The 24,577-nt window shown below is 58.4% G+C and overlaps 8 protein-coding genes across 8 annotated transcripts, besides 2 other annotated features; all 8 read right to left on the bottom strand.

The window, feature by feature from the left end:
* Positions 1–570: 570 nt before the first annotated feature.
* On the bottom strand, positions 571–2,742 carry LPMP_171350 (hypothetical protein; the record flags this gene model as incomplete). Its single annotated transcript, XM_010699524.1, has 1 exon — positions 571–2,742. One exon carries the CDS (start codon positions 2,740–2,742, stop codon positions 571–573), a length of 2,172 nt encoding a protein of 723 aa, XP_010697826.1.
* A 1,049-nt stretch (positions 2,743–3,791) lies between these two features.
* On the bottom strand, positions 3,792–4,181 carry LPMP_171340 (hypothetical protein; the record flags this gene model as incomplete). Its single annotated transcript, XM_010699523.1, has 1 exon — positions 3,792–4,181. The coding sequence occupies one exon, from the start codon at positions 4,179–4,181 to the stop codon at positions 3,792–3,794; it is 390 nt and encodes a 129-aa protein (XP_010697825.1).
* Positions 4,182–5,004: 823 nt separating this feature from the next.
* LPMP_171330 (hypothetical protein) lies at positions 5,005–7,602 on the bottom strand (the record flags this gene model as incomplete). Its single annotated transcript, XM_010699522.1, has 1 exon — positions 5,005–7,602. One exon carries the CDS (start codon positions 7,600–7,602, stop codon positions 5,005–5,007), a length of 2,598 nt encoding a protein of 865 aa, XP_010697824.1.
* Positions 7,603–11,352: 3,750 nt separating this feature from the next.
* On the bottom strand, positions 11,353–12,849 carry LPMP_171320 (L-gulonolactone oxidase, putative; the record flags this gene model as incomplete). The annotated part of the gene is made up of 1 exon (XM_010699521.1): positions 11,353–12,849. One exon carries the CDS (start codon positions 12,847–12,849, stop codon positions 11,353–11,355), a length of 1,497 nt encoding a protein of 498 aa, XP_010697823.1.
* A 466-nt stretch (positions 12,850–13,315) lies between these two features.
* Positions 13,316–13,781: a repeat region.
* Positions 13,782–14,586: 805 nt separating this feature from the next.
* LPMP_171310 (hypothetical protein) lies at positions 14,587–15,246 on the bottom strand (the record flags this gene model as incomplete). The annotated part of the gene is made up of 1 exon (XM_010699520.1): positions 14,587–15,246. One exon carries the CDS (start codon positions 15,244–15,246, stop codon positions 14,587–14,589), a length of 660 nt encoding a protein of 219 aa, XP_010697822.1.
* Positions 15,247–15,892: 646 nt separating this feature from the next.
* LPMP_171300 (cytidylyltransferase, putative) lies at positions 15,893–16,816 on the bottom strand (the record flags this gene model as incomplete). The annotated part of the gene is made up of 1 exon (XM_010699519.1): positions 15,893–16,816. The coding sequence occupies one exon, from the start codon at positions 16,814–16,816 to the stop codon at positions 15,893–15,895; it is 924 nt and encodes a 307-aa protein (XP_010697821.1).
* Positions 16,817–17,777: 961 nt separating this feature from the next.
* Positions 17,778–18,503, bottom strand: LPMP_171290 (hypothetical protein; the record flags this gene model as incomplete). Its single annotated transcript, XM_010699518.1, has 1 exon — positions 17,778–18,503. One exon carries the CDS (start codon positions 18,501–18,503, stop codon positions 17,778–17,780), a length of 726 nt encoding a protein of 241 aa, XP_010697820.1.
* Positions 18,504–19,299: 796 nt separating this feature from the next.
* Positions 19,300–19,748: a repeat region.
* A 1,526-nt stretch (positions 19,749–21,274) lies between these two features.
* LPMP_171280 (hypothetical protein) lies at positions 21,275–23,032 on the bottom strand (the record flags this gene model as incomplete). The annotated part of the gene is made up of 1 exon (XM_010699517.1): positions 21,275–23,032. One exon carries the CDS (start codon positions 23,030–23,032, stop codon positions 21,275–21,277), a length of 1,758 nt encoding a protein of 585 aa, XP_010697819.1.
* Between the last annotated feature and the right edge of the window lie 1,545 nt (positions 23,033–24,577).

Raw genomic sequence — 24,577 nt, 5'->3', positions numbered from 1 at the left:
TTCGTCTTCGTACCAATGTCAGCGCGATCCGGATGCTCAACTGCGCCCTGCATGCGCTTTACGGTACCAGCAGCTGCACCGGAGTGCGAAAAGGGGGGTGGAGAGGAACGCTGTGGACAGCACAGAGCCACTACGTCCAGGAGAAGTTGCGGAAAGAGGTGGGAGAGAAGGACTGCAACAAGGTGAACACACGCACAAGGCAATCGACATCACTGACATCGACTACGAGAGGCGAGAACAGAAATGACGAAAGGCGAAAACAAAAGAAGCCGACACGGTTTGAAACGACAGAAGTGCCGCGCGCATGGCAACGGCGGGGGAAAGAAAGGACAGCAGCCGTCCATCATGGCTGCGAAGGGGTAGCATACATCGCTGAAAGACACAAAATTGAGTGCATTGGTGCAGCCGCGGATCCGTACGGCGGTAGTGAGAAAGAGAGACAGAAGGGGCTGCAGGAGGGGTGAAGATCGGCACGAATCCACGCACACAAGCGCACACCAAGAGCAGAGGAAATAGAAAAATATCGCCCTCCTCCTCCCTCACCCAACTCCTTGCTTGCCTGGGCACTTCTTAGTAGACATGCAACACGCGCTGTCGTCGCCATGCGCGTTGGATCGTCACAGCGGCATCGTCTCGCATCGACGCAGTACGCTTGGCCACGCTGATTTCCTTCAGCGCCCCCCACCGTGCAATCGCCTCGCGAACACTCATCACACGCCGGCGATGCTGCTCGATAATGTGCACAGCAAATCGGAGGCGTGATAGTCGCGTTGCCTCTTGAGTGTGTCGCCTGCCTTGATAGCCGCGACACACCCGCTGCAGCATGAGTAGCTCCGCCATATGCGCACCAGCGATGGCGTTACGTACAGCGAGGCGCAGTGCGTACCACCGTTCGATGCGGTGCGCAGCGAACTTCTTCAGCTCTTTTGCCGCTGCCAGGTTGCGTTCGTAACGTCTCTCCGCCAGCTTTCGCCGTGCTACACGGCATCTATGCATCCTATGCAGCACACCCGCTGCACGCCGCGCGCGCCACCATTGACGCTGTGCGGCGTAGCGTCGCCAGCACGTCTGGATCAGTGTCGCACACTTTTCGCACCGCAGCCTCTCCCGATGCGACGCTACCTCAGGATGCCGCAGCTCCGCGATGAAGACACGCGTGCAGTGCCCTCGATACAAGGCCTGTATGCGCGTAGCAGCGTAGTTGTGTATCTCAGCATCCTGCTGCTGCTGATACAGTTTGCGAGCACGGCGCTTCGCCACGACGGCGTTCACCTTGTTGATGAAAAACTGCAATGCCTCCAATGTGCTGTCGGCACCACTAGCTGTCGCGGTGGCCTCGGTCTGCACTTGCAACGCAACGTCCCACACACGCCGAGACTCACGTTCGGCGCTGAGGCTGACCAAAAAGGCTTGCCGCCGTTCGTATCGCAGCCCTCGCACCTCAGACCGCGCCCGGTATACTCGATAGGCGCATTGAATACGCAGAGCGGCGCTCTCGTGTCGGTGCGTGCGGTGCGCCCATGAAGAGTGTAGCCAGTCGTGGAGGTCAGTACTTTCCAGGTAACCGCTCACAACTGGAAGGTCGTTCAGAACCGTCTCATGAAGCACCTTGGAAGCTCCCATGTCCAGAAGAAGGCCACCACGAAAGGTATGCCACAGCGCTCGTTGTTTCTCCGCCTCAGCCTTGGCTGCGCTGTCCTCGTCCTCGCTTGCTTGAGCTGCTGCGCCATGTCCCTTGTGACCACATGGAAAGGCACCAAGCACGTCCCCCGAGCCGCCGAAGCTGCTCATGTCCAGGCGATGCCAGAGTGGGGTGTCGCCGCGGCTTCGGTACGAGTACGTGGAGTGAGTAGCATACCTTGCCTGCTCTGCCTGCAGAATGTCCAGTTGCTCCTGCATAGCCTGGAGGTAGAAGGAATGGCCTGTGCGCTGTCGCTGCTGGTCAAAGACCGCCCACGCACGGCGCTGCTCCTCGACCTCGGCCGCCGTCGCGGAAGGGTGGTCGACGGCCCAGCGATCGACCAAAGCGCTCAGGGGTGTAAAAGGCGACGTGGCTGCAGCTTTGTGCAACCTGGGCGGCGGCGTCGGCGGACACGGGCCGCCGGGAATCGGGCGCTCCACGCCTGTCGACTCACCCGCTACGTCATGGATCGCGGGTGTCGTCGCCTTGCGACTTTGAATGACGGTACCAAGCTTCGCTATAGAGCTCGGCGCTTCCAACCCAAGCGTCGACTTCAGGGTCATGATGAAGTGGCCCTCAGCGTTGTGCTGGAGCAGTTGTGCCACCGATGTGTCGAGGACCCTGTCTACCATCTGCCAGAGCTGGCTCGTGCCCACCGTCGCTGTGGAGCCTCTACCGAGCGGGAGTCCGCTAATGCCGCTAAAGCAGCGGTCCTGCACGAAGGAATTGTCTCTGTACGGCGCCGGGGCGGAAAGAAAGGGCTGAAAGGTTTTGTACGTCTGCAGGCGACTCAGCAACTGGTGCACAGTGGCCTGAGTGCTGGCCGCGGCAGCTAGCATGTAGCGACGTGTGTCTTGACCCACACGACATCCCTCACTACGGCGGACGCTGTCTGCATGCACCGCGTTGTGCGAACGTCCGCTGCCGGGGCTCCGTCGGCGCATGTCAGAAGGTGGAACGGAGGCCGGCGGATTAGCGCGAGAGGGCGGCAAGCGGTGCTGAGCGAGAGGTTTGTCATTGGCGCATGTCGTGTGCAAGAGCGAGACTTCTATCGCCGACATGGCATGGGAAAGCTCAGTCATTGCTGCGACCCTGCCCGGAGTTTAGAAGGGCGAGAAGAGGGAGAGCGCAAAGGGTGGCGCGGTGCAGAAATGTACAGAGCCCTTTCAGAGACGTGCGTGACGATCTGAGTAGAGACGGGCAGCTATGGAGAGTAGGCAGCGAGGTGCTGCTGTACATATCGCATACGACAGCTCCCAGTACACCAGAGGCGTGGGTAAAACTGAGAGATGCCGAAGACGACACGGTGATACACCCCCTTGCTGACATGGGCGCAGCCACAAATCACGTGAGGGTGGATGAAATATGCGGTCGAGGAAAGAAGAACAAACGGCGGACGCGTTGCGGAGGAATGAGAGAGAAGAGATACGCAGGTGTACAGCGAAGGCGGAGAGATTGAAGAAGAGAACACAACTGCTAGCACGGCAAGTGATGGGGCGGTAAGCGAGCATACTCACCAAACCTTCATCGGTTGGAAAATGCGAGCATAGAGAGTGAGAGACAACCACGAATGGTCATTTTTGACTTTCCTGGCCTCTTCCCCAAGCTCTGCCCGAGAGGATTGAGCAAGATAGGAGAGGGGTAAAGGGGTCTTTGAGCAGGTCTTGTATATCCACCTCAAGGTGAGCTCTCTCTTCCCCTCATCGCATCATGGTGGCCCCTTCATTGCTGCTCTTGTTCGTGTTTTTAGTCGGTATGCGTGACATGCGGATGGGCTCCCTCTCCTCTCCACCCGATCGTCAGCTGAGGAGGGGCGCTTAGCAACGGAGAGAGGTAAGGGAGCAGGGCGGAACAGGCTGACCGCCCTTCGAGGTCCGCCCCTCCACGACAACAGCCCATGCGCGAGAGGGACAAGGAAGGGAGGTGAGCGCGCTGGTGTGCAGATGGGGAAAACAGGAAAAGTAAGCGCAGGATATGACTCGCCACTCCCTCGTTTCGCGTGAGTGGCGAAGACCCACACGCACACTCGCGCGTTCCAACACAAATGTATGCGCGAGAAGACAGGATAAGGGGGCGCTCAGAGTAGCGTAGTCTCCTGCATCACGCCAGGTCATGAAAGCGTGGCCTCGTCAAGGCGACCCTGAGCTCGCAGCCAGGCCAGATACTCGGGCCTTGGCGACCACGGCAGCTGTGACGGATCGACTATGCCGCGCCGCTGTCGCAGCAATGTCGACATCGCTTCCTTGTCTTGTATAAGGGCGGTGGCCTTCAAATCACGCGTGAATTCGTCGATGCACTGCTGCAGCGTCGGCTCGGCAAATCCGATGATGCGCGTGTTGAGTGAACGCTTCGTGCACATGGCGTACTCGTACATGGAGGAGAGAACACCGGGGGGACTCGTGTCAAGCCGCGACTTTTTCGGCGCGTAGAATGGTGATAGCCCTACATACTTGGGGCTCAGAAGACTACTGGAGAAGTCAAAGAAGGCCTGAACAGACATGAATCGCCAGTACAACGGAGCGAAAAACTCGCGGCTTAGTGGAATGTAGGAAAGTGAAGGGGAATGCCTGGCGACGCTGCTATGGGAGTGCACTTCTGCGCCAACCGGGCAGGTGTAAATTAACAGACGAAGTGAAAGGAAAGCGAGGCAGGAGAAGCGGCAGCAGGGTAAGGCACGGGAGATGCAAAAACACTGAGGTGCGTCGGACCGACTCAAGCCAAGATCCTCGGTCACGGTACATCCACTCATGCTCCTGGTTGCAGGGAGGCTAAAGACGTCGCTTACCCCTCATCCCTAAGACAGCGGCATGAAGTGGTTGACTGCAGATCGGCGGCGTCTCTGTGAGATATCGGATGAAATATATCATTGGCCTGCGACAAGAGCCACGGCTATCATGCCCCTGCGGCTGACACACACGCCGGGCTTTCATTTTGTCTGCTTCTTCTATCCTTAAGCGCTCGCTCGTCTCCCTCAAGCCGCCCTCCCTCCTCTCGCTCTCCTCCCACCTCCCCACACACTCCGTTGCTGCACCTCCACAGCAGCGGAGTCGAAGGTGAAGGGGGGGGGGCGGCACACGAAGGAGGAACAAGGGAAGTGGGGGGCCGCAGAAATGAAAGAAAACGCGTCATTGTTAGCTTACACGAGTCAGCCAAAAGGAGCGGACAGTAACATAGAAGCACGCAAAGACGCCCACTCCACACGCTGTGACACTGCTGTCCGGCATCTCCTTTCGCAGTCCATGTGCGTTGTCTGTTAGTTACGAGTAGAGTCGCGTTGTCGTTATGCTCTTCGTGCCGCTATCCAACGAGGTGCCGTCACTCCACTACGCCTTCCAGCCACGTTTGATGCGGAACTTGATGTCCTTCTTCTGCATTTCTTTCGCGCGGGTGGCGCGGTCAGCCACAGAGCTCTTTAGCTTCGCCGCCACACGCTGCGACCGCTTCGTCATCTGGAAAAGCTTTCCGCGCTTTGAGTGCTCCCCATGCGTGGAGTTCAGCTTCGTCTTCTTCTTGCGCTGCAGCTCAAACTTCGAGGAGGCCTTGCGCAGCTCCTGCGCCTGCTCAATCATTCCCTGCTTGTCCGCCTCACGCTTCTTCTCGGTGAAGAGTTCCACGTCGTGCGCGTCAAGGTCGTTGCTGATCCCGTGGATGAGCTCGTGGCGCTTCTTGGTGCGTGCATCCCGCTCCTTCAGCTTGCCGCGCAGCGACAGGTGGCTTCCACGTTGCGCACGCAGCTGGTTTATCTTCTGGAAGTCGCTATCTGTCAATAGGCGTGATGATGCCATGGAGGTGGTCGAGGACGCCTTGGAGCTCGAGACAGACGCCGGTCGGTGTGACAAGGAGGCGTTGGTGCCCATGTCCCCAGTGAGGTCCTCAAACCATTCCGTATCGGAGCTCGCGTTAGCCAAAGCAACGGAGAGAGAAGTAGGCTCCTCCTCGTTCTCCGCCTCTGCGCTCTCCTCATCGTCGGACGAGCTCTCCCAGCCAAACGCGCTGTCGCCGCCGTCGCTCTCACTCGAGACCTCCTCGGTGTCGCTTTCATCGTCGCTGACTGCCTCGTAATCATCACCGTCAGAGCCCGTCTCTTCATCCTCGCCGTCTGTATCACTCTCGCTGAGCGTGGCGCCGTTCTGTGACGCAACAGCGGCGGGCGCAGCCACTTCCAGACGTGTGCGCTTGTGGGGTCCCTCGTCGACTGCATCGGCCCGGTCGGCACCAGAGTGGTTGTGTTCGTATACCGGTACCAGCTGAGGACACACATCCTCGCCTTCGTCTTCCTCTTCTGCGCTAGAGTTGGGGACGTCCACGAACTTGCCGTCAACATCGTCCCCGTTAGCCTCGCTGTCAGAGTCAGTTGACCACTCGCCGCTGGTGGAGTCGTCCTCAGACGATAAGCTCTCGCTGTCACCCCTGTCGCTGCCATCGTCGTTGTCAATGTCGTGATACAAGAGCTCGAGTCCCGGAATGTCGGTGTACACGTGTGTGGAGCCGTAGACGGGCTTCTTTGTCACGTCCACGGCACCTGCTTTGCCGCCGCGCAGCTTCGCTGGCAGCAACTCCGGGTACACGTCGCGGTAGAGCTGAATGAGCGCACGTGCCGCCATCATGACACCTTTGTCGCCACGCTGGCTCTTGTACTCGGCCAGGTCTTTCAGCAAGTCGGCATTCATCGCAAGGGGCTGACGCTTACAAATCTCTCGAATCGTGTTGATGCCGACTGTGATCGCGTCCGCCGACGAGCGGTCCGAGACGAAATGGTTTGCGATGGTGCGCAGCAGCGGCTCAACGGCATCCGGAGGCACCATCTTGTGTACACACATGGCGGAGAGGGCGAGCAGCTGCGTGGCATGGAGTTGGGAGGGTTCCATGTACCGCTCCAGAAAGCCGTAGAGCGGGAGATGCAGCACCTCATGCTCTGAGACGACGCGCGCAATGACATTCAAGTACAGGAGGCGAACCTCAAAGCGCTCCGATGTCTTTTGCAGCTTCGCCAGGAGACGCTCGACAAACTGCTGTGGGTCGCGCAGGAGGCGGATGGGGTCGACGTGCTGCTTCGCGAAGAGCTCCTCCTCCCTCTCTTGCCGGTCGTACTTGCGCTTCACTTCGCGGACACTGCGCTTCAATACTCGCTCACGCTTCGACGTTTTCTTCACGATCTTCACCTTCTGCTTCAGCTTCGAGATGGTGCGTCCAGGGTCCTGCTCCTCGGCGTCCTCACCGCCCTCGTCGTTCATGGAGGTGATTCTGGGCATTTGAAGCAAGAAGAAGCGGAGTGCAGTGCGCAGGATTGGCGTGTGCTTCGAGAAGCATGCCTTGGTGAGCACCTCCACAGTCCGCTCGTCACTCCAGACACGTCGGCGGTAGAGGTCGATCATGACCATCTCAGCACAGCGCGCCTGAACTGGATCGTCCTCGGCCATGACAGAGAAAAGAAAGCTCTGCGCCTTCTTATTCGTCTGTGCGCCATTCTTTGCACCCGGCAGGTTCACCTTGCGGATGTCGCTCACGACGTGCGTCAAGATCATCTTGCGCAGTGTCTTGTCACGCTCCTGTAACAACTTGAAGAACAGGGGGAAGGTCTGATCCGTCGAAACAAGGCCTTTGGCGCGCAGTAGAATCAGCGATTTCACAAGCGCCAGACGCAAGTCTTTCGGCAGCCCGTTGCCTTTGGAGGCGCGTAGCAGCTCCATCACAATGTTCACGATCACGCCAGCATCCTTTGGGAAGCAGTGGCTAACGTGGCAGACATAGTTGAGCACCGCGGTGAACTGAGGATTGAGGCTGTGCTGGGAGAGCACGGTGGCGCTGGAGGCCCTGAAGTGGTCCAGTTGAGCTAGGAACTCGTCGCGGTATGACTCCGGATCTCGTCGAGTGCGGTTCTGCAGCAGCAGCAGTGTGCCGCGAAACGCTGGTTCGGTCATGGGAACGAGAAGCCCGAGTATGCCAAGATGCAAAGGAGGTTGGAGAAGGCAAGAGACGCATGCACAGTCGCCGACACCAGTGCAGAGAAGCTGGATCTTGCCGCCTTCTCGAGCGACGGTGGCTGACTGGAGAGAGACCCCCGTGAGGATCACACACACACACACACACAAAATGCACGCCCGTGGTCCCTGTCGCTCGCGTTGATGAAGAGGTGAAGAGGAGGTGAGGCACAAAGCCAATGTGGGAAGGGAAGGAATGGCGTGTGTGTACGCAACCACAACAACTGGTTAAACTGGACTTGTTTGAGACAGCGGCGGTGATCGCATAGAGGTGGTGGCGGTGGTGACAGTAGAACAGCGACCAAAGGAGGCAGCGTGATGTGCGGCGAAAGAGACAGAGATAGAGGAGCACAGACACACGTCACGTAGAACGACAGAGAGGAGGAGACGGGTGGCAGCGTGACGAGGAATACGCAGCATCGCACGTGAAGATGCACGAAACCAAAGGAAAAGAAGGTCATGAGGTGTGGTTGGCCATACTTACCTACACAATGCGCGCATACAACAGCAGCGCCTCCAAACCCCACCGCTCTCTCGCACTTGCACAGGCGCGCTGCGCTATGAAAACGAATGTCGCACCGCAGCGAAGAGGCGCTTAGCCCACGGCAGCACCGTTGGCGGTGTCGAACGGAGGAGTGGGCTCGATGAACCCACACATCACGCGAAGAGTGTGAGAGGGTTTCGCAAACGCAGTGCTGCGACACGAGTAGACTTGATGCTGAAGAGACGAGAAAAGGAACAAAACACACAGAGAACAGCGTGGAGAGGGGGGACGACGTCTCGAGCGAGCAGAGCCTCCATCCCCTCCCCTCGCTTCCTCTTCTCCATTGCTCATTCGCATGCACGTGACCCACTGGACATCACCCACCTGTTACGGATAAGCTGGATGCTTCTTGTGCGTAGAAGTAGACCAAAGGGGATGGGGGTCAAGGAGAGTTGTCGATGATTGGGTAGAGAAGCATGGCAAGGGCACAGAGGGCTCAGGATGAAAGAGAGGGAGGGGGCAATGTGATACGCACACCACATACAAGAGAAGGAGTCGAGGCACAGTTGATGTCGCTGTACGAGCATGAGAGCAGGCAAAAAGGGGGGTAGCCAGAAGAACAAAGGCGCGGCCAGACGGAAAGCAGCGCTGGCGGACTATCAAAGAAGACACGAATGCACCGCCTCTTACTTCCCCATCGTGAGAGAGAAGGCAAGGGGAAAGGGAAAGTGTAGGAAGAAAAGAGGAACGGGCTCCGTCACCACTGGCATACGCACACTCGGACAATCCCATACGGAGGGCGTGGGCGCGATCGGGCCGCTGACACCGAGCCGCATGACTCAAGGTGATGTTGAGGTACGGTACGCAAAGTATTTTGGGGTTTGGTACTCACAAAAGCGCTGGATCACCCATTCGTCCGGATTTCCTACCTCGCCAATCCCTTGTCGCTTCGGTAGGCGGGGTCACGAACGAGGCCTGTCGACCGGATTCTCAGCGGATTCTCTACAGCTGGTCGAGATCACCTCAGCGAGAGATTGACTGGGCTTTGATTGACTTCGGTATGACTTGCATGACTCCGAGAGAGACCCTTGCAAGGCGCGAAAAGCGCGGAGGTTTCATCCCCATGTAGATGGGGCTCTGCGCCCGGAGAAAGAGAAGGGGATAAAGACTCAGAAGCACACGCAGCGGTCCGCAGCTCTGCCGCATTGATGTTGTCAGCAGGGGGTGGACTCCCCCCTTCCCTCCTCCCCTAAGCGGGATCTCATCACAGCAGCTTGCTTTGTGCGTCGATTGACACACGTGGTATCTCCCCAGGTCCCCAGGCTGGCCTCAGTGTTGAGGTCGAGCATGGCCGTAGACGTTGGCAACAAGTGAATCACCCGTGGTTTGTTTCGTTTTGCAGGCCAGCGCGTGCCATTCACGTCACTTTTGCTTTGCCCATTGGCCGGTCGGCTGGCTTGCAAGTGACCCCCTGAAGTGAGGCCTTGTGTGACCCCACCTGGCGAAGCGTCGCCGTGTCGCCTTCAGGTGCCACCGAAACGTATGCGCTGGAATCATCACGACGTGCGCAGCAAACCATAATCGCCCGATGAGGCGCTCGAGTTGCTCCACTGCCATGCTCCGGGCTGAGTCGCTTCCTAGTTGTGCACCCGTTCTCTCTCCCAGAGAAACGGGTTGTACTTTGTGGCCAAACAGGGCTGTGGCAAACCCCGTAGGTGTGGAGAGGCGACTCGCTCATCGGTACTGGGAGCAACGCAGAAACTCGCTGGCGGCATTCCTGGTCGTGGTAGAAGGCGTGAGCAGTCGGGTCCATCAGGGCCTCGCCTTCAGCCCGAGGGGCGCCGAGAGCAAAGCCCCGTTCATGCCGCGTTGGTGTCAAGAAGAGGTCAAGCGCCGCGCTTAGGGCATCTACTCTGTCCTTGACGTCGGGGTGAATGCGATGCCGTAGGAGGTGAAGAAGTTGATGAGAGCACACCACATGGTGCATCCTCCTGACTTGAAAAACTTGGCCTTCATCGTCTGGTAAATCCGCGTCCTCAGGTGCGCAACGGCCTCGTCACCCTTGAGGAGAGGATGCCACGTGCGGCAACGTCGGGGCCACGGTTTCCCTACCCCCGCCCAACGGAGCATCGAGAGTTCCCGGCAAATGAGCGGTTTGGCGATGGGCATCCGACTTGTTGGCCGTTTCGCCGCGCTTCAATGCGGTTGACTCGCAACACAACTCTCTGCGCCACTTGGCCGAGAGCAACACCGTCGGCCTGGGGGGGGGGGGGGGGCGCTCCTCCTAGGCTTCTCGGAGGTTTCTGTAAACGATTTGAAGAGCGCCTGTGGGTCGTCCTCGGTGTGGAGACACTCGCGCTGTAGCTTGTCGAGAGGAGTAAGTTCCTGATGGTTCCCGATGCCCTGTAGCTCGTCTCACGATAGGTGATTGCTTTGTTCGCAGCAGGCGTTGGAAGCTGCTGCCCGATGCCTGTTCAGAGCCTCAGAGAGGCGCCTGCGCTGAACTCTGTCACTGAGCGCTTGCATATACAACACTCGCCAGCGCCCATGGTTTGGCGGAGGAAGCACAGGATTGACTCGTTCGGGCGAAGAATTTCGATGTGAAAAGACCGCCTTCCGTGGCCTCATTGGCCCAGGGAGGTGGGATGCTGCTGGGCACCTGTGCAGTCCTCGTTGAGCTCTGTGAGGGACGCTATCCCGGCCTTATTGCGCCAGCCCGGGAACGGGGACTCCTGTTTGGGTCCGATTAAGCGAATTCGACTGGGCCCGGCCCCGTCTGGACCAGGAGCGCCATCGCCGAAGAGCGCATGTCGGAATCGTCCGTTGTGGAGGGTGCTTGGCAGGGGGAGGGAGAAGAGGGTGTAAGAGGTGGTTTCGCTGTGGCGCGCTACGATACCTCGCTTCACTGTGGGACGGCGAAAGAGGCTCACCATCCGTCTGTGGAAAGAGGAGAGGCAGAGAGTTGAAGCCGAGGAGATAGTGCAGCTCAGGGGTCGACTGGCGGACGACTGCAATTCAAAATACAAAGCGAGTCCTCACCACAGTATATACTAGAACAAGCAGATGAGCCTCAGAGAGAGAGAGAGGGCTGAGAGGGCTCCTCTGTAACGTTGTGGATGAGAAAGCGTAGAGGTGGGCACACAGCCGCAGGCTGCCTTGCAGCACTCTGGTCCACACAGGCAAAATATGGCAGTTATCAGGACTGTCTAGTGCGCACACTCGGTGCTGTTCACGCGGTCAGGCGATATCAGGTTGCTGAACCACCTGTTCACAAAGATGTCATCGGGGTCCATCCTGCGGCGCAGCGCCAGAAAGCGCTTCCAGTGGTCGCCGTAGGCCGCCGTTATCTCGTGATGGCCCCAGTCGTAATACTTGGCCCAGTGTGGACGGCCACCCATCTCCTCCATCAAGCGACAGAAGCCCTGGTAGCAGCGGTGTGTGTCGCGCGCTTCTCGTCCGCGGGGGCGGTACATCACCACGCCAATCCAGCATGTTGACCGCCCCACAGCAGGGGACATGTCCGACAAATCTGGCGCCGTGAAGCGGAATTCGACAGGGAAGTGTAGTAGCATGCCCTCACGGTCGACCATGCCTCGCAATCGGTTGAACGCCTCCACGGCCCGCGAGGCGTCAATAGCCCACTCGTTGGCCCACTGCTTAAAGAGGCAGTCGAAGGTGAAGCACTCCAGCGCCGACCCGCACTGTACCTGTGGGGCCGAGTAGAAGACTCGCTGATAGGCCTTGTTCACGTATGGCTGAAGATTCGGGTACAGGCATGCTGCCCACAAGCTCCACTCCACCATCTGATGCCGTACGAAGTCTGTGGCAATGTACTTGAGGACCATCTTCACAACAAGAGAGGTGCTGCTGTCGGCGCTGTCGCTGGTGTTGCTTGCTGTCCGCGAAGCAGCAGGCGACGGCTTCACCGGAGTTTCGCACTGCAGCCCGAGGGTTTCGCGAAGTGGGGATTTGGGGGACATGTCCGGCACGTCCTCAACACTGCCGTAGGATTCGTAGCAGCCCTCGGTGTGCGGAACCCACCACCACCTGTAGTACTCTGTCGACTTCACCTTCTCCGCCACGAGCGCAGTGTTTGTTGCATCCGTCATGGACAGCGGCTGACTCACCACCTTCCACTGAACTCGCGGCTGCACCTCCAGTGTGACCTCCGTGACCACGCCCATCACGCCGAGGTGGCAGGCGGCCAGCCGCAGCTCTGCGTCATCCTTGCCAGTGGCCAGCGTGCGAATCATTGCGCAGCCGTCCACGATCTTCAATCCTCGCACGTAGTCCGAGAGGCAATTACACCGAATGCCACTGCTGTGCGTAGCCGTGGCGATGCAGCCACCGACAGTGGTACTGACGTAGGATGGCACGCAGCGCACCATGAGACCCACCTTGTCGAGCGACTTCATCACCTCCTCCATAACCGCCCCCGCCTCGCACGTGATGGTGCGTGCGACGGTGTCGATCGACAAGATGCGCGACATGTGCTCCATGTGGATTAGGTGCTCATTCGTGAAAGTTGCCGTGTTCGGGCTCCTGCCCCCTCCCGCAACACGGCACTTACCCTTCTGGGAGCGCACAAACTCGACGATCCGCTGCACATCCTCGGTGCTGGTGGGGTAGTGGTGGTGCGATGGATGGCACAAGCCGATGCCAGCGAGGTTCGTCCACCGACTTGCCGGAAGTTGAAGAGGCATTAGTTAACATACAAAAGAGGAACAATACGATGGGGAAAATGAATGAAGACGAGAGGGTAGAGATGATGACACACTACAGAGCAGCAGCTGAGAAGAGAGGCACGCAGTAGTCGGGATTAAAAGGTGGTACACGACTGACTGAAGCCGAAGTCCGCGTCGTGAAAAAACGAGGCTCCGAGAGGGAAGAAGAGATGGAGAAGGCCAGGGCGACAGAGGAGGGTCGCACGGAAGGGGAGGTGGAGCGCGAGACTGTGACCACAGTAGGAGATGCAGAAGCAGAGAGAAACATTCGAGAAACACGAGCTATTAAACTCTATGCACATGTGGGAGAGCAGCACATACACACGGTGAACACGAGAGAGTCACTGAAAGAGGCAGCAAAAGAGAGAACGAGAAGGACACAACGAAAGCGATAGTGACCACAAGACTGAAATAATTTGAGGATTTCCTGTCAACGCATCCACACGCCCTGCCACACAGCGCCAGCCCAGACGCCGCTCGACCCCCACTGCGCCGCACAGCAGCGCGCCGACCCGGTGGCCTGAGCACCGACCCTGCCCCAGGCTAGGCCCGCCACACGCTCCGCAGGCACCCCTCACAGCAGCCCCCCACCGTGCCGGCCGCCGGCCGGGGCGTCCCTCGGCGTGCCTCACGCTCCCCACACCAGTGGGCAGTGAGGGCCGGGCGAGAGACGCTCGGGTCACCCGGGCGCCCAGCCCATCACATGCATGGCACAGACGCGCCCGCCCCCGCAGGCATCCGCCACGCCACCCAGCACCACACCGCCGACATCCGCAGCGACACATCGCCCTGGCCCAGCCACCACCAGAGGCGGCTCGGCATTGGCAGGGGGGCGGCCTGGCTCCCCACACACGGGGTGGGGGTACGGGGCACAGGATGCCGCGCGCTGAGGCGTGTCAGCCCACCCCCACCGCCATCGGGGGAAAGAACATGGAAGTCCAAAGCAGCACGAGAGCGGAAAGAACACACACGCTGGTGTGCTCGCGAGGGCAAGGCAGATTCAGAAGGAACCCCGTAGAGCTGTATAGGCGTGGTCCAGGTGCGTCAGTGACAATGCGGTTCACGCTCGGATGTGTTTCAGAGCCTGAGGGGAAGACAAGGAAGCGCCGCTGCTGCTCAGCGGCAAGAGCACAGGAGGGAAATGGGGGCAGGGAGGCAGAGAGGTGAGTGAGGTCGGTGGTGGCTGTACTCCGACACATTCACGCGCGCAAACTCTTAGTCGATGAAGTAAAGTGGTAGATATGAAGCACTGGAAATAACAGCCCGCTGGTAACACCGCCTGCGCGTAGTGTACCTGGAGTTGTATTGCGCCGGCGAAAGAGTGATTTGGAAGCGAAAGAGGATGTCGTATGCCCAAGTTTGCCCGTTAGACGCACATCTTACAGACCGACTACAGGGCAGTGAGGCCACATTCCCGGTCCCTTCGCCGAGATTGGGGGGGGGGGGCTGAAGGGAAAGGCGTGGGGTGACTCTCATGCGTCACACCCTTTCTCTGGCAGCTGATAGAAGCAGAGCCTGGGCGTGTAACGCAGCTCAAGACAAGCACATCACTCGAGAGGAGAGGGGCGAAAAAGAGAGAAAGTGGAGAAGAGGTATTGGCACGAGGGAATGACAACGGCAGTGTCGGTTTGGCGTCTCCTCTTCGCTGTGTCTTATTCGATAGCAGAAGCAAGAGTGCAACCAACGCACCCACACACGCACACGTGCTCGCCTACCTCACTGTAATAGGATACGGCCAATGCAGAAGTTCGCTAAGAGCCTTACAGACGAGGGGTTGTGGAAGGAGGCAAACACCGTCGCCATGTCCTGCCCACCGGCGCCGTCCAGTAGCACGTCCCCGCCAGGGTGCTGTGGCAGAAACGCGCTAACATTCAGTACGTTGCCATCCACCGTAATCCACAAGTCCTCTTGTGTCTTGTGCTGTGCCACTTCCTCCTGTGTGTAGCGCTGCGGCTGCGGACACCGCAAGCGGCCGGCCGTCTCGTAGAACTTCTCTGCATACCTCATGGCCTTCTCCGCTGCTGCGTCTCGCGGATCGCTGTGAAGTGCGATGCCCGGCGTCGCTGTCGTTATGAATGGTGATGCGCTTTCCCTCGCTGCCTTCGGAACTTCTCTGCCAGGCCGCTCGCTCGGCGCAATCGGCCGTTGCACAAAAGAGAAGTTGCGGATGCCGCAGTTCGACAAAGCAGCGCAGGCAATGACGATGAGCAGCAGAAAAATCGCCAGTGCTCTGCCGTTGGAGTGATGTTCGGCCAGCGCCCTACACCGGAGGCAGGAGAAGAATGAGACGAGGCGCGTCTGCTTGAGCGACGTCTTTGTGCGGTGCGGCGACGCCCCCAAGCTGGAAGAGGCCAGAGGCGACGACGTCTTGGCCATGGCCGTGCCCCTTGCTCGCGTGGGTTAAAATGGCGGTGCGTGCGTGAGGACGAGAGAAAAGGGTGATGTGGGCTTCTGCTCCCGTACTGGTCCACGCAACTCCAGAGGTGGGAGAAGCGAAATAGAGCAACGAACGCACGTGACAGTCAATCGAGGAGGAGGGAGGAGGCAGGGGTGTCACAACGGGGAAGACAGTGGCAGGAACAGGTAAGAGAGACGTTGAGTCTCTGAAAGTTGCAGTGTATGGTTCACTAAAAGGGACTCAACGCATCAAGGTTAACGGCAGCAAACACGCGTATGATGAGTCCTGTCTGATAGTGCCGTGTAACTGATGTGTTCCTTGAAATTAAAGAGAGAAACAGGGAACAGTGCTGGAGAGGGCGCACTTGATTCGCTGGCAGCATGACTGTGTGCATCACTCATTGTGCATTGTATCGTGTCGCCCGTGTCACATGATATGTTCTGCAAAGAAGCGATACAAGAGCTAGGCACGCCCATGTTCAACACTCTAGATCAATGGTGAACAGAGGATGAAAGGGGGGTACGCCCACGGGAGCCGCACTGTGCTCTCGTGACAACTGCAGCACGGCTGCCTCCTCACTCTACTCGCTGCCGCCTCGCCTTCATCTACCTACTGCGTGCCCTGTCAGGACGGAAGCCCCTCTCCGTAGAGATCCACCACCAGCTGGATTGCCGCCTCGGGGAGCATGGTGCGGAGACGCGACTGCAGCGCTGTGCGCGCCGTCACTTCGTCTACCGGCGTCTTTGCAAGTTCCATCACCGCATTCCGCACTGCTGTCGAGGATGTGTCGTCGGGCGCGGAAAAGGCCGCGAAAGTAAAGGTATATCGCAACATGTCGATCTCAATTCTCTCTCCATCCTCCGCCGTCTCCCACAGAAGCGGAGCCGTCTGGCACACACGCGCGAAGTCATCGGAGTCGCTGATGCTGCCTCGAGCACCGCCGCGTTGGACAACAACCAGCGGGAAGGAGTCGAGGAGTTGTCGCAGCAGGCATAGCGACCAGCAGCCTGGGCGCCAAAAGGAGAAGAAGAGATCGGCGCCACATGCGAAAACAACGCGCACGTGGCGTCCATGCGAGGTAAGCCACTCCATGGCCGCTGGCTCCGATTGAGCATACCAAGCGTTGACGTGCTCCTCCAGCGCGCGCAGCACAAAGAAGGTGCGCGTGTACGTGGGCTGCTGGCACTCCCACGTGTCGACATTGAGGTCAGGGTGGTGGCAAAGTGCCTTCTCCATGACCTGCACACGATCAGCCGCACAGCGCAATCCCGGTTTGCCGTAGGCGTCACCGACAGGGGAAAGGAAGCCGCCAAGAACCACACGGCCATCAACGCCCTCTATGGATCGTTTTGCGGCGTCGTAAAGCTTTAGATGCGCGTTGTGGATGGGGTTAAAACTGCCGCAGATTACGAGAACGACCGGCTGCAGTAAGGGTGTAACTTGTGATGCCGCTTCTGCAGTTGAGGTGGGGCAACTAGCTGCGCAGCCCTCAAGTGGCTTTAGCTTGTCCGTCCGCAATGCATAGGGGGCGGCAGTAGAGGATAACATTTCTTTGCTCCCCACCACGTCTTTTGCTTTGGCTTTTCTTCTCAGTCGTTGGCGTCAGTGACGGGGACGTCGCCGCGCACACTCTCGCTTTCTTCTCTCCCACCAGCTGGGCCGATGGAGCAGACCACATCGAGAGCAGCAGACACACTGGCCTTGCCAAACAGACGCACAAGCACAGCGACTACAACTCACGACCTACGCAGGGATGCACTTCCTCTCGTTTGGTCTAGCGGAGACGGCAAGAGGCAGTCTGCGCCTGAGAATGAACGTTCGCTGCGTAAGGTGCAGAGCGTGCGCCTCTTCTTGTGGTAGCCAACGCTCCTTTTCTTCCCTGTCTTGGCTCGTGTTAGTTTGTTTGACTTTGTCTCTCCTCAGGGGGGGGGGCGCAGTGGCAGCCTGGGTTGTACGAGATTGAACGAGGTTGCAGCGGCTGGTCTAATCCAGGCCTCGTCCCTGCTTGTCCACCACTTCCTCGCGCAGACACAGCGTGGCGGCTGGTCCAGCTATCTTGGAGTGTCTGTACAATAGGAAAGTAAGCACGAAGGAGCGGACAGGGTGAGGGTATGGGGTAGTCCAAGGGAGAGAAATGATGGTGACCATCTACCGCCCGAAGCACCGAGATGGCAACTCCTCGCGTGATGAGTAGCGGGCGGGGGTGGGGAACGAGGCACGTCACAACGGCGACAAAGTGCAGCGTTGCGTCATCTCGTTTTTCAGGTTGCGCAAAATGCGAGCCCAACGTCTTGTGCGCCGCACTCCCCATACCACTTGCGCTCTACATGCCGCCTCGTTGTGCTCTCTAGCGGCAAAAGCAGGTCGCCCTCCGTCACGAAGGACACGGGCCCAGAAAATACTAGCAAACGTAGTGTGGTATGTGCCTTGACACACCACCCCACACCACCAAGTCCTCAGTGAGCGGGGGGTGCGCACGTACGTGTCAGCCGCAGGTGCGCCTCCACCTTCAAAGGTGCAAGTCTCGCGCCAGCTCCTCAGGAAGGTCTTGCGACTGCATCGACCCCCCTCCATCGACGTACTGCTGGTACTCTCGCTCACGCCCGCGGGGGATGCGGGGGAGGCCGAGCTGGTAGGTTTCCACATTTTTTATATACCAGATCTCCTTCGCGAGCAGGAAGTCGTCCAAGTCCTGCCGCTGCTGTGAGGCCGCCATGTACGCCCGTGTCACCTCCACCGCCACGCCGGTGATGCCAGCCGCGACCAGAAGTGGCATACGGTAGACCGTGTGCAATGGAAGCACCACGCAGCCCGCTGCACAGAGGATGCCGGCAGGCGTTGCACCGTTGAACTCCATAACGCGTGCCATCCACCTCGCCGTGAGCTCCTTCTCCTCTGGCGAGATTTCGTCATAGTCGTACAGGGCGAAATCCGTGATTGGGTGATAATACTGCCTTGCCCGCACACGCGAAGGGTGCACCGGGACAAGCCCGATACGCTCCCAGAAGGTGTACGGCTCCGCCTCCGGGCCAGGTAGTGCGGCAGTGCTGCTGCTGGTGCGCACGATGAGGTCCGGCGCCGACTCGAGCCGTACGTTGCGCAGGTTTCCGGCCCACCGGATGTTTTGCTGGCACTCGAGCTCCTCTTTGACGTTCTGAAGCTGATCACTGTACACGACGCCTGGGATCGCCGGCTCCCCGCGTAGCCATCGCCACACGCTGCTGAGTCCAGGCATGTTGATGCGCCTCGATCACTACGACTGATGGCTATTCTGATTGGAGTAATGACTTCTTTTCTGCTCAGCTGGCTCAGGTCCCTTGACCTCTCCCTTGCGGCACCAGCACAGCGGCTGACCGAAGCGTGCGATCCTGATCTGCTATGCTCACACGCTTGAAAGGCTACCAAAATGTGCACTAGAAAGTGAGGAAGTCGCGCCAGAGACGTGACGACACTCAGAAGGATAAGAGAATGAGAGACACGGGAAATCATAAGAATGCGGGGGAGAACTCTACTGAAAAGCAGAGAGCGGATGCATCTCACACTTTGAAGAAACTAGACATCGGCTCTGCTAGTGGTTTGTCGGGAGAATGAGGGAATGGTAAATAAGCGCGCAGCACCAGCCCTACCCTCATGCGGTGGCACTCTATCAAGTTAATCGTGTAGCTACAGAGCCGTACAGAAACCGCACAAGGCGGCCAGATAATGCGTGGCACAAGGCCCACCCTGCGATGCGATATGCTTCATTTCTGTAGGCGCGCATGCCACATCATATGTGAGCCCGCGTCGTATTATCCTTTCCTGCCCCAGCCCCCCTTAATGCGCGCAGGGGCAAACACTACAGGAAAACGTCGCCGATCACATCTACAAGACAGTCTTTGCTACCTCTGGTTGTGCTTGCCGCTTACTCCCCTTTCCTTAGTGCTTAGAGACAACGCAGACGCCCTGCACGGCCTTTGTTGCCTAGCTTTCATTCTACTTCGATTAATTCGATTCCACGTCAACACGTCCACACGCCCTGCCACACAGCGCCAGCCCAGACGCCGCTCGACCCCCACTGCGCCGCACAGCAGCGCGCCGACCCGGTGGCCTGAGCACCGACCCTGCCCCAGGCTAGGCCCGCCACACGCTCCGCAGGCACCCCTCACAGCAGCCCCCCACCGTGCCGGCCGCCGGCCGGGGCGTCCCTCGGCGTGCCTCACGCTCCCCACACCAGTGGGCAGTGAGGGCCGGGCGAGAGACGCTCGGGTCACCCGGGCGCCCAGCCCATCACATGCATGGCACAGACGCGCCCGCCCCCGCAGGCATCCGCCACGCCACCCAGCACCACACCGCCGACATCCGCAGCGACACATCGCCCTGGCCCAGCCACCACCAGAGGCAGCTCGGCATTGGCAGGGGGGCGGCCTGGCTCCCCACACACACGGCGTGGGGGTACGGGGCACTGGATGCCGCGCGCTGAGGCGTGTCAGCCCACCCCCACCGCCATCAGGAGGCACTGCGAGCCCCCCTCGGAAACAGATATACAGCCAGCTTACCGAAAGATTCCAAGCCATGTTCAGTGTTCACTGAGTATGGTGCGCTTCACGTGAGCGGGAGGGATACGAGAGAAAATGAATAACAGACAGATGGGCAGAGAAGCCCATTCGCGGGGTTGCTCAGTTTAGCTCAGGACTTCGGCGCACATACCACGCGTAGAGACAAACGATAATATGGTCTGTAATCTCCTCATGTTGAGCAAAAGCGCATTACAGCAAGAGCTAGAAAAGAAAGGAGGCGAAGCAGTTGATAATTTACCTTGAATTACGCATCCCCGCCTCACAGCATCCCTCGTGCCCTGCTTTGGACCTCCATCTCACACTCGCTTCTGCACACATCCAAGCGCCCCCGTACATCTCTTAGCGTCAACCTCCCGTCCCTCTGACTTCGGATACAACGTCGTAATGCGCACGGTAGAGAAAACAAAAGCGACGCTACGGCTGATGCACGGAGACACGAGGAGATGTCAAAGTGTGTCGACCCCGCCAAACGCTGAAGGACGAAAAGGCTAACATGTCCAAACTGAGACTACTAGAGAAAGATGTGGCGTACCTGCAAACAAACAAACAAACATACAAACATATAGATACAGATACATACATACATACATGCATATGCAGAGAGAGGCAGACAAACGCACAGCACGACTATGTACAAGGGTAGAAACAAAGGTGAGCAATGTAGACAGTACAAGAGAGAAAGGTGGCATAAGAACCACCACAGACCAACGCACACACACACACACACACACACCGTAAGATAAACAGGGGAAGAAGGGTAAGAGACAGAGACTGCGACATACTATCAAGTGCTCTCACACGCGTAACCACATTGACAGAACTATGGAAAGATAAAAGGTGAAACACTGAGGATGAACGTAAAGAAAGAACAAAAACAAGAGCAGCAGGCCCCACCTTGCGCGCCTGCGCACACACACACACACACACACACACACACAAGCGAGAAGCAAATAGACATCAGAGAGCGGCAAGAGGAAAGACAGCGGGGGAGAGGCGCGCGCGAAGAGCGTAGCAAACGAAAACACATAAGAGTGAGCAGGGCCAGAAGGCAGTTCAGGAGGAAACATATGCTCAAGTGCCGCGTCTGTGCTTGACCCTCTCGTTCATTACCATTGTGCGCAATGGCGAAAGGAAAGCAAGAGGAATACGCAACAGAAGGCAAGAAGAACCTGGCGCAACATGTTTGCATAGAGGCAGTCCGACACATGAACCATCGGCGCTCGACCAAAGAAGCCACACTCATCAACACCTAGCCACACACCTACACACCTCACGTGCAGTAGCGCCGCAGCTCCCACTTCCTCCTCTGTGAGTGCTGCAGTCGACGCAATCTGCCACATCGCATCTGCCTCCCTCGTTTACCCTCTGCCGTTATCAAATCTCTCTTTGCATGGGCGAGTGAGGTGTGTGTATCTGCAGGTGTAGGCGTGGATACATATGCTGACGGCACCTACAGATCGTCGAGGGAGATCCCAATTCGCCCGAAATCGGTGCTGCCCTCGATGTTGCTGTGCAGCTGGATGACCGAGTCTTCCTCAATACCGAAGGCTTTCACAGTGCTGATGTCATCGTCCATTGCATTGCCCGTCTTCAAAACGGACAGGATCTGCGCGGTTGGGGCGATGTGATACACCTGATGCAGGTATCGCTTGAGCGTATGCACCTTGACGGAGGCCCAGTCGCCAAATATCTCGTAGCTCTTTTCGCCATGCGACACGTAAATGCGGTACGCATTGGGCGCCTCTGGGCTAATGGCGCTAAAGTTCACACTGGCCAAGGCATGGGTGGATATCTTCATGTTGGCAGAAACCCCCTCCGGCAGCAGCACCTGCCCAGGAGAGTGCCTAAACAGCTTCGCGTGGCGGACGACGTGCGCGTGATAGCAGGGGTGCAGTCGACACGTGTGAGCGTACTTCTTCTGGTGCTTGCGGTCGTTGATCAGCGTACACTCCTCATCGCTCGGGCAAAGCAGTAGGTCATCGCGGATGCTGCTCAGACTGCTGCTTGACTTGCTGGAAAACGACATCGTCTCGTCCGCCATGGCGCTCAGCGTTTTCATGGTTGTGTCGTACGACCCACTGAAAAGTGGAGCTTCCGCTCTGTGCGTCACCCCAGCGGGCCCGCTACTCATGAATACACCGCCAAGCGGAGGCGAGGCAACGCGGTTACTGTTGCTGCTGCTGTTGCTTTTATTAGGGTATTTTCTCACCGGAAAGGGGCCGCTTTGGTGCTTCTTCTGATTCTTAGCGGAGACGAACGACTGGGGGTGTGCGCCGTTGCTGCAACCCATCACCGAAGAAAAACAGTGGTTAGATCGAGGGTCTACGTATCCGGGTGACTGCAAACCGCCTCGACCACCCAGAGAACCGTGGTAACTCTCGCTGCCCCCGCTGTTCATCACGGGAACCATCGTAAGTGGCACTGAGAAGCTGGCGGGGGCGTAGCTCGAGATGGCCGCTCCATTCACAATCGTTGGCGATGCGCATCGGCTGGGAGTTTGCGCACCATACAGAGAGCCGGGGATACCGGACGGCACGTGTGGCGGCAGAGGGGGCAGCGGGGGCGGAGTCCCCTGTGCGGTGTAGTAAGGGTTCGGCGACTGCGATCTTCTGTCAACTTCCACTGCGGCACTGCGAAAACTACCCGAGAGCGGCATCCCGTACTGCGGGGGGCTGTAGTGCCCTTGCACCGGCGCGGACTCAACACGAGCGAACGCACTCGTGTCGTCCTCACGCGGCGCGAAGGGGAATCTGGGAGGCAAGCTGCTAGGTGGTGTGTTGGGGAAGCCGCTGCGACTACCGCTGTCGTTGCTGCCACACTGGGTGATGGGACTGTTGATTCTGCGACGGTACCGCGGGTGAACGTTCGGGGCGGAACCAACCTGGATAGGCTGCGAGTACTCCTGCCCGCCACTGGATGGGCTTAGCGGGGTGCTCGGCTGAGAGAGTTGCTGTCCGGCGCTTTCGTTTTGTACGCTCTTGAGCACGGGGTTCGCAGGCGCCTCCTGCGCTGACGCGCTCCTGTTGAACGACCTGGGGCTAAGATACGCCGGGAGGCTCGCCGACTCTTGACGACATCCGGGGTCTCTTATTGGGCTAAAGTGGCCATCGTCTATGCTAGTGCGGTAAGTGTATGGCGAGTGAGCGTACTTGGTAGACCCAACGCGGCTGGCACCGCTGCAAGAATTACTTGACAGCTGCTGGTGCATGGTGACAGACACCGATTTTATCGTCGCGTCTCTCTCACTCAGCGAGCGCAGTTTGAGAAGTCCACAAGGGAGAAAAGAGGGGAAACAATTGAGGGAAGTCTGAGAAGAGCGAGGCGAACAGGTGGAGAAAGCGACGTGGCAGGGGACACACGCACACACACACACAAATTAAGGGAGAGGGGGAAATGAAAAGAGAACCGAACAATGAAGACACACAGAGAGGGAGAGCGGGGGGGAACAGAAGAGAGAACGTAACTCAACCATGCACACTCGCCCACACACACACACACAGCGAGAGAAAAACGAGCAGAAGGTACAGGAAAGGCGGGTGTCTCTGTATGTCTGATCCCTGTCGTACACCTCCGCGACCCGTCAACACGGCGCACTCCTCGACCCACGGCTACTTATCACGACCAGAAATCGAAAAGGGCACAAAGAGCGCACAACGGAGCAGTAGATGGCGCAGAGGGCGCGGGAAAGAGACGGTGCAGCGCACAAGTAGCGAGAGCAGCACAAGAGGGAAAGGGGGAAAAAAACAACGAGAGAGAGAGAGCAAACGGTGCGCCGCGGAAAAGATAAGGAAGCTGCGGAGGGGGGAAGAAGGAGGACGGAGAGAAGAGTAGCGGCGAAGATCTGCGCAAAGCAAAGGAAAAAGTTCCCTAAAAGAGAGCGGCGGACAAAAGAAAAGGAAACGTCGGGGGGTTCGCTCACACACGCCACGCGCTGCCCATCGCAGTCTCCCGCTCGTTTTTTTTTCGTTTATTCGCCCGTGCGCTGGCCTCCGATACCTCCTTTTTCCGTTCACTTGTGCTCGACCGCCCCCTCAAGAGGAAAGCACGTTGCGTGTTTGAAGGTGGGATCGAGGCTCGACGAATTTGCCGCACACGCGCTCGGTTGTGTGGGGGAGCAGCAGACACAAAGGGGAAACGAGAGAGCGAGAAAGCTTGGGTCCTAATAGATGCTGCTACAGAGACTTAAAGAGCAGAGATGCATCGCGCGCTCCTGATGCACGCAATCCACCGTTATTCGCCTATCAACATACACAAGACGAGAAGGGGGAGTGGAGTGGAGTGAGTAGGCGCCGTGAAGGGGAAGAAGGCGGGGATGTGGAGTTGGCTGGGGAACTCTGCTTGTGCGAGTAGGGGTGTGAGTGGGCTTGGGGGGAGGGGGGAGGGGCGTGCAGCCGTGGGGGGAAGTTGGGCGAGAGAGCGAGAGACAAGAGGAAAGAGAAGTGGTGCACACACTAACCAAGTGAGGCGAGCAAACAACATAGTGAAAAGTGGAGGGGCGAACAGTGCAGCCGCGTGTCTTCTGCAGCGACGTGGCAAATTTTGCCTCTCTAAAGGAGAGAAAAGGAAGCCGGAGGAACTGCCTAGGGCAGACGCGCGAGGGAAGCAGAGAGTGAGAGCTGAAGGGCGGAGATGAGATGCTAGCTGAGTGGGTGACTTGGGTGACATGAGAGAAGGAGGGAGGAAGGGGAAAGGGGAGGAGGAAAGCAGCCCGGCACACAGATCAAGGCAATGATGAGAGAGAGAGAAGTGATGG

Source organism: Leishmania panamensis, assembly GCF_000755165.1.
Source record: "Leishmania panamensis strain MHOM/PA/94/PSC-1 chromosome 17 sequence".
In the NCBI taxonomy this organism is placed as follows: domain Eukaryota; phylum Euglenozoa; class Kinetoplastea; order Trypanosomatida; family Trypanosomatidae; genus Leishmania; species Leishmania panamensis.
This window is presented reverse-complemented; position numbering and strand designations above follow the sequence as displayed.